Source organism: Myotis davidii, unplaced genomic scaffold, assembly GCF_000327345.1.
Source record: "Myotis davidii unplaced genomic scaffold, ASM32734v1 scaffold309, whole genome shotgun sequence".
Lineage (NCBI taxonomy): Eukaryota > Metazoa > Chordata > Mammalia > Chiroptera > Vespertilionidae > Myotis > Myotis davidii.
The window spans coordinates 6,291,125-6,299,985 of record NW_006383013.1 but is presented as its reverse complement, the minus strand read 5'-3'; the positions used below and the strand labels follow the sequence as shown (position 1 = coordinate 6,299,985).

The window sequence follows — 8,861 nt, the reverse complement described above, 5'->3', positions numbered from 1 at the left end:
TGTAGCCCTTTTAGAGGTTTTAAGAGTGCCCAGAATACTGATTTAGAAATTTTGGGGGTTGGGCTTATCACTCTGTGGTTTTAACAAGCCCTCCAGGTGTCTCATATCGTTTACTAACATTTGAGAACCACTGTAGTAAAATATTATGTAATAACATTATTATTTTATAAATTTTATTAATTGTATATATTTTCTCAATTGTACATATTTTAAGCCAACTTAAAATATGTTTCTTTGTTGCCTAGATCTGATGCTGAAACAAAAAGGGCTTTGGAAAGATTGACTGAAAAACTGAGTGAAACCCAAAAACAAGAAGTGGTGAGAACTCTTTGTTTATAAAAAGTTTTATTTCATATGCAGGTGATAGAGAGGGTGGCTGGGCTCATTGTATTCACAATGAAGTTCAGTACATTTTAACTTTTTTGGTGGTGTATGCCACTTTGTCTAATAATATATTTTATAGCTCTTACAAAATGTTTATGAATTTTCAGTATTTAAGTTTGAAATATTTACAGTGGCAGTATATTAGGGATAAATTATCATTTGTTTTAATTGTTAGAGTTTTATTATGAATTTTAAATTGTATTGACTCAGCGATGCTTCTATAGGTGTTAAATGATATTTGAGAAACACAGAATTTTTAGTAGTGGCTCTATAGCACTCCCATTAAGTATTTCAGGTCATCGTACATAAGTTTGTGCACAATTGCTACAGAGACCTCCTTGCTGTCTGTTCTTGTTTTAGGTAGTACTGATTGAAAATACCCTTTATTCTCAAGTTTTGTTATCTCAGACTCAGATTGTTCACATTCTCTATGCAGAGATTATTTTTATCAAATCATTATTTTTGGTGGAATTAAGGTTAAATTTTTAAGAACATACAGTGTCCATTTCTTTGCATCACTTCTATTTTCTTAGGAGAAAAATAACAATAGAAATTGTCAGTAAATTATTGCAAATTTGTCAACCCAGGAATAATGTGCATTTATTCATTTCCCACAATACCTTTTGTTTTCCAAGACAAGAAAGATTAGCAGAATTTTTTTTCTTAACATATCTGGACGTTTCCCAGTAAAAGCAGTTAATTTTTCTCCAGTTGTTAATTGTGTTTACAATTCCTCAGATAGATATGTTGTTTATTTTAGAGTTTGAATTTATTGGCTACATCTGCTAAGAGATGGATATACTATATTTTCAGAGATCAACTCAGTTACTGCCCCTTTAAAAAACAAGAATAAGCACCTGGCTACATAAAAGCGCCTTCTGCCTGAGTGTTTGGTGCTAATTTCGTTGTGAAGTGCCCCAGAGAGGTGACGACAATGCCTGTCTTCTGCTGCAGTAGACAAATCTTTGCAGCTGGTACATGATGGTATGGCACTAATGTGTGGCCAGGACATGGGATACTTAATTTTTTACATAAAGTCCTAGATTTTCCCAGGCACAGGGGCACCATTAATTTATACTGTACCTGTCTAAAATAGCAAAAATATCGTATACTTAAAAAAATCTGTTTTGAGATGAATAGATTGGTGCCTTTCTTAATTGCAGTGGTTCACACAGAAAGACATGCATTCTCTGGTTTACATCTCTCTCTCTAAGAGCTGAATGCACACTAATAAGGTAGCTCTAAGGTCTTCTATACCTTCTTCAATGGTCTTCTCCTCTCATAAACTCTAGTGTGGGACCTGTCACTTGACAAAGGAAGCTGCTGAAGCTTGTGTCTTTTTTCTTTTTAAATATGTTTGTTTTGATTTCAGAGAGGAAGCGAGAGGGAGAGAGAGATAGAGACATCAATGATGAGACAGAATCATCTATTGGCTGCCTCCTGCAAGTCCCCTATTGGGGATTGAGCCCGTAAGCCAGGCATGTGCCCTGACTGGGAATCAAATTGTGATCTCCTGGTTCATAGGTTGATGCTCAACCACTGAGCCACTGGCCAGGCTATGTTTCTTTTTTCTTCTTTTTAATATTTAAAATTTGGAAGTATAATGCACATACCGAAAAATACATATATCAGTGTGTAGCTGGATTAATTATTTCAAGGCGAATATGCCCATGTAACCACCTCTCAGACATAGAGCTAGAGACCATCACCAGCACGCAAGATGCTGCCTTATTTCCCCTCCCCATCACTAACTCCTTCCTTTTTAAACATGACTCTTATTTTGACTTTTAACCCTTTAGATTAATTTTGTCTCTTTTGGACTTCATATAAATGCAATCATTCAGGACATGCTTTTTTGTGTGTTTGACTTCTTTTGCTACACATTATGATTGTGATATTTTTGGGTGTTGTGCCATGTACTTGCAGTTAGTTCATTTTTATTGCTCTTTAGTATTCCATTGTATGAATATACTCTAATATATTGTAATATTTTGTGATGGATATTGGAATTATTTCGAATTTTGGGCTGTTATGAATAATGCTACAGTGACTGATTTTATTATTTTAGAGCACCTGTGCATGCATTTCTGTTGGAACATAACATGCATTGCAATTGCTAGGTGCCTTTCAATTTAATAGGTCCTGAAAAACAGATTTTCAAAATGGATGCACTAATTTACACTCTTATCATCAGTGTGTGAGGATTTGTATTGTTTCTCATCCTTTCCAACACTGATACTACTGAGTCTTTCAGTAATAGCCATTATGTTGAGTGTTTATGGTATCTCATTACGGTTTTAATTTGCATTTTCATGGTTACTAATGATAATGAGCATGTTTTTTTATATTTGTTGGCTATTGGCTGTTGTCTTTTTTTTGAAATGCCAATTTGCTTTTTTGCTTACTCTTTTATTGTGTTTCTTGCCTTTTTGTTACTGATTTGTGTGAGGCCTTTATATATCTTATATATGAGCACTTTGTCAATTGTATGTATTGCTAAGATTGTCTCTCATTCTACAATAGTTTCTACTCATTTTTAAAACTCTCTTAATGGGATCTTCTGTTGACAGAAAATATATTTCATTCTCTGCAAAGAGAAGTTGCTTAGATAATTTGATAATTATTATGAATGAGAGGACATATTTGCTTTTTGTTATAAATTAGAGACCATGGCAATCATGGATTACCTTATTGTTTGTTGTTGAGATATTTCAATGTTAAACTTCAGTGCCAGGTTTTAATCATTTCTGGCTCATCCTTACTGTTGGTGTATTGTCCTTCAGGCAGGATTCCAACCCAAAGGCTAGGGGGCTGGGGGCGGGGAGTGGAGTTTGACCAGGGACCCCCTTCCTTGAAAAAGCTCTCAACTTCAGATTTTCACCTTTGGCTGCACACATCTGTTAAAAACTGTTCAGCTTCTCAATGTCTCAGTTGCCTTTTCTGAAATGGGCTGTTATTTCAGGGAGAAAGTGGCCCTAAAATATGGACCAAACGACCTCTGAGTTTCTTTTTTATCTTGCATTTGGTCTCATATGTCTTTTCTTTTTTTAGTTTTCTAGACTTAAATATATATTTTTCAGAAAGGAAGGGAAAGGGAGAGAGAGAGAGAAACATCAATGATGAGAGAGAATCATTGATCAGCTGCCCCCTGCTCCATCCTCCTCCCCCTCTGGGATTGAGCCCAAAACCTAGGCATGTGTCCTGATTGGGAATCTAACTGTGACCTCCTGGTTCATAGTTCAACACTTAACCATGGAGTCACACCAGCCAGGCTAGTTTTCCAGACTTTTATTTAAAATATTATTTATAGCTTTTTAAGTTATTTGCGTTGGAAGGGTTGGTCTAAATTATTTAACCTGTCATTTTTGGAAGTGAAACTCCCTCAATCTTTTTGTATATATCAGATTTTATTGCTAGATTTGCCATTTCTAATGCATAAGATTTTAGAGTTTTTCAGATGTTGTATGAGGCTTCTTTTACTTCTATATAGGTATACAACCTGTGAGCATGCTTGTAATAAGGGCTTTGATCCAGACTTGAATATCCTCAGTGTTCTGCTGAGATCCTTGTAGATCTGAGAAACTATGGGCATATCTAGCTGAACTGTCATGCTGTCTTTTGACATTGTTAGATATTTGGGATGGTTTTGTTATTGGAGAAATGTGTGGATAGTCTTTCTCTGTTGCAAGTGTGAGTTGGGTATCCCTATCCCCACTGAGTGCTGGGGGTTGGGTCCTTATGATATCTTGAGAAAAAGAATTTTCTGAGACTCGCACAGGAGGATGAGTAATTTTTATTTGTGTGGAATTATATCTGTGGTTTTCCCAAGCCCCATTTCACTTAATCCAATCCTGGAAGAGGTACAGCTGGGGATTCAGCAGAGCTAGAAGCAAAGCCAGTGTCCAGAGTTTCTGTTCCATGGTGGAGCTGGGTCCAGTAACAGCATCAGGCTAGTTACAGGCCATTACTCCATTGTGTTGGGTCCACATGGCTGTAAGCCATGGGGGCAAATGCAGGAGCACGAGAGTTCCATAGGCCAGGAGTCAAGGTTGAGGAAGCGAGAGAGAGAACTCCTTTGAGTAAGAGATTAAATGTATTAAATCGTCCTGTGCTTGTAGTGGCCATACTTTCTCTGGCCCATGACCTGTTCCCAGGTGTGACTGATAGGCAAGCAGAGACTTGACTGAGCATGTGTCTGTTCTTCCTCTGTCCAGTCTCTTCCTCCAGGATTTGCAGGGAACAGGCTTCCTGGCAAAGCTGCACAAATTATATGCATATAATATTTGGCCTTCCCTTTGTTCCTTTCCTGTTATTAATAACTGGGTGCATTACAATGGTATCAGTTTGAATTTTTGAAAATACTGATTTGCATAGTGCACATTACCTTTGTTAAGTTTCACCTTCCACCATGTTAAGGAGAACCCAAAGTGAACAGTTATGACTTCATTTTTTTTCTTTCATAAAGCAAATAAAGCTAGCAAGTACTATTTACATAGTCTGGAGTGTGAATGTGGGCCTAAAGTGTAACCACTGAGCTAAAAGTTAACAGCTAGCTAAATTTAGAGACAGCCTTTCATATCATCATTACCACTGATCAGAATCACTCCACATCAGTCAAAGCTATGATTGCACAACTGCAGATCACACCTCACTATTCACAGCTCATTGTTGTAGTTGGTGTGTACTCCTTGCCAGTTTCCTCAGCTGTCACGTGTGCTCAGCTCATCAGGACATGTTCTTTTATATTGTCAGGATCTGGAGAATTGGACACACCTAACTGGGCACCCAGTTGAATTGTTCACCTGCCAGTTTCTCACCCCAAGTTGTGATGTGACAGCTTGTTTGGCGCTTTCTGTAAATGTGTTCTTAGCTGTACAGAGGGTATCTGAATCATGTGGGTGCATGTCGCCCTGATGAGGAAACAATTGTCTAATGCAAAAACTTAAAAGTGATATTATTTGAAATTTAAAAGGTCTTCCAAAGGCCACATGATGTTTACTTCCAATTTGTACAAGGCTTAATATAGATTTTGTGAGTTACTTATTCCAACTGAAGTCAACATTTACATTTTATAACTATTTGATGTATTGTGTTGCATTTGTGAATTCATGATATCATACTGTCAGAAAAGATGTGGTTTTGTTATTTGAGCGTTAAACTTCTCAGAGACAACAACTGTTTCCCCCTCCAGATTTAGGTTTAGAATAAAATTTCCAAAATGATGTACATTCATGGTAGAAAACTTTTAAATATTGTACAAATATACAAAGAAAAATGAAGGACTGCCTCTATCTCCCACCAATTTCATTTTCTGTTGGTAACTGCTGTTAATCTCATTTATTGTGCATTATTCCGAGGCTACAGTTGTTTCCCGTGCATTTTCTCAGTAACTAAAATATATCTTGAAAGTTTATAGAACACATTTTTCTTTGAGAGGCAGAAGGTATTGGTTTCTATCATACATGCCAAGATCTGATTTGTTAATCCTTTGTGAATCATAGATTTTTGTTTGTTTGTTTTTCAAGCTGCCTGTTGGAAGGGAATAGTTATTATTCATTGCATGATATTATGGAAAATATTTTATGTTAACACTTCATTGTGGTAATAAACACTTACTATTACATGGACCTTATACCACAGAGGACATTCGTTATCTGGAATTTACCCAGTTTAGTATGATATGAGTGCATATTAAGTTTGACTATTTATGGAGGAAAAAGTCAAGTTTATTGTAGTTTCTATAGGAAGGTCACTATTTTAATTAAAATTGTAAACATGGATCCAGCTGTTTCTGGAACAGAAACATATATTAATATATATTAAATCAGAGTTGGCCATGAATTGAAGTAAGAATTCTCAACATTGTGTTTAGGATAACATGGTTTTTGTACAGATTGCAACAGCAGAATATACAACAAATACTTATTGAAATGCACTTTACAAGAGCATATATTGTGAAAGATCTGAGGAATCAACGTATTGAAAAGTCAGTCAATCCCATAAACAGAAGACCTTTGCTTTCATTTCACCTCTGCTCATTAAAGCTAGCTTTAAGTGCTACTCTAATGTTTATTCTTATTATACTATTTTTATAAGTAAATATGGAGAAGTTGGACTCTTTGATATCTGAGTAATAAATTTAATTGGTTCACATGGATCTCTGATAAAAATGTACTTTTTAGTATTAGCTTTTAGTATTTTTCCTTTATGCCTCAGAAATAAAAAATGAAAATGAGGAGGCATTGATGAATGCAGTCTTTAAAATAATTCATATTACTGGGAATTATTTTATCATTCCATAGTGGTATGTATATGCTGTGTCGTTACGTACAGAGCCCATGCTCTTCTGTTTAGAGCGGTGTTTACCTGCTCTTCCTCTGGTCTGCTCAGTCTCAGAAAATGGCATTGTAATCTATCCAGTGGTCACCTAAGAGTCACTCTAGATCTTTTCCTTCATAGCACACTCCAGTCCATGATAAAATTGTGCCCCTCTTATTTCTGAAATTTTGCTCAGTTCCATCTTCTTCTGTCTGATGCTTCTCTTCAGGCACCATTACTTCACTGAGTTCCCTCTCTCTCCTTCTCTATCCCTCTTTTCCTTTCCCCGTTCTCTCTTTTCCTTTCCCAAATCAATAAACATGTCTGAGAGTGAAGATAAAAACATTTGCATTAGTTATCTATGGCTGCATATCAAATTTCTCTGAGCTTATTGGCTTAAAACATTTATCAATCTGACAGTGTCTGTAGGTTAGGGGTCCAGGCCTGGCTGAGCTGGCTCCTTTGGCTCCGAGTGTCTCACAGGCTACAGTCATCTCACATCTTGCCTGCAATGGATTTACTTCCTTCCTAGCTCATTCAGTTCCTTGTGGATTATTGGACTAAAATATCAGTTTGTCATGACTGGATGGTCACAGGGCTGTTTTATGTCCTTTCCACATGGCCTTCCCACAGAGCATCTCACAGCACACAGCTTGTTTCATCAGAGCAAGCAAGCGAGAAGGCAGCAGAGAGGGCCAGCAAGAAGAACATGTTAGTAAGATGGAAGTCATAATTTTTTGTAACCTAATTATGGAAATGACTTGTTCTGTATTCTGTTTATCGGAAGGAAGTCACTAGAGCCAGTCTAAACTCCAGAGGAGGAAATTACACAAGTGCATGAATACCCGGAAGCAGAGACCATTGAAACCTTGTCAGAATCTGCCTAACACAAACATTATTTAAAAACTGAGAAAGAATCATCAAATGCAGTAACTCTAAATCACATATGTCCTGGCTATGGTGCTGAAGTAGATAATGTCTAAGTAATTTTAGATTCCCCCCCCCCAGTATTTGGTTACTTGAACTGTTTTAATTTTGGTTAGGATGCCAATAAGCATATTCTTCTTTCCTGAAATATAGAACTCATCCAATTCATTGATTTTAATTAGAGAAATCCTAACTACTGATTTAGTGTTAGTCCTTAATAGAGAGCAAGCTATTAAAAGGCAGCGTGTGTGGATGCAGCTTGAGTATTGCTCTATGCCTAGCCTCTACCTAGCATAATAGCTGGAATGAATTAGTGTTCGTGCATGCTTGCTGGATGAATACATGAAAGTGGACCTGGGATTACAAGATACTGCTGGAAGTGAAGATTCACAGTACTGGGCTCATTTTCCTCACTGATTAGTTGTGTGATCCCAGATTAATAACTTCATTAGTGATTCATGTCTTTTGATTCAACAATTTCACTTAAAGATTGTATCTTTAGTGTACAAAAATAATCTTATATAGGAGTGTTTGTCACAGTATGTTCTAGTAAAAATAAATAATTGTTTTCTCATTATCAATAGGGAATTATTTTAATCAATTGTGAAGAATGGTGTAGTTTTTTAAAAAAATACATATTTTATTGTTTTTTTACAGAGAGGAAGGGGGAGGTACAGAGAGTTAGAAACATCTATGAAAGGGAAACATCGATCAGCTGCCTCCTGCACACCCCCTGCTGGGGAAATGCCCGCAACCAAGGTACATGCCCTTGACCGGAATCGAACCTGGGACCCTTCAGTCCGCAGGCTGATGCTCTATCCACTGAGCCAAACCGGCCAGGGCAAGAACGGTGTACTTTTAAAGAATATATAGATTTATTTGTTGTCATGAAAAGTTGTCCATGATATGTAACAGAACAAAAAAATTTACAAAACACTATGTGAAATACCCAACTTTTGTTAAAAAAAAAAAAGAAATGAAATGGATATGTGTTTGACTCATCATGTACCTATGCATAAAAAAATTCTGGAAGTATACAACAAGATATTTAGCAGTGTTTTCTCTTGGTGGACGGTATTAGCAGATTATTTTTATTTTTGTTATTCTGTATTTTTTTTTTTTATTACAAAGGGTATTACATATGTGTCCATTTTTTCCCCCCGCCCAAGACAGTCCCCTAGCCTCCTCCATCCCCCAGTGTCTTATGTCCATTGGTTATGCTTATATGCATG

General features: G+C 36.6%; 1 protein-coding gene across 7 annotated transcripts in view; it reads left to right on the top strand.

Annotated features, from left to right (window-relative positions):
• CEP128 (centrosomal protein 128kDa) overlaps positions 1–8,861 on the top strand; it is a 397,477-nt gene that overhangs the window by 47,548 nt on the left and 341,068 nt on the right. For all 7 annotated transcript variants that reach the window (XM_015558069.1, XM_015558067.1, XM_015558065.1 and 4 more), the window contains one exon: positions 246–318. In XM_015558069.1, the coding sequence (XP_015413555.1) occupies positions 246–318 (73 nt within the window). The remainder of the gene's footprint in view (positions 1–245; positions 319–8,861) is intronic.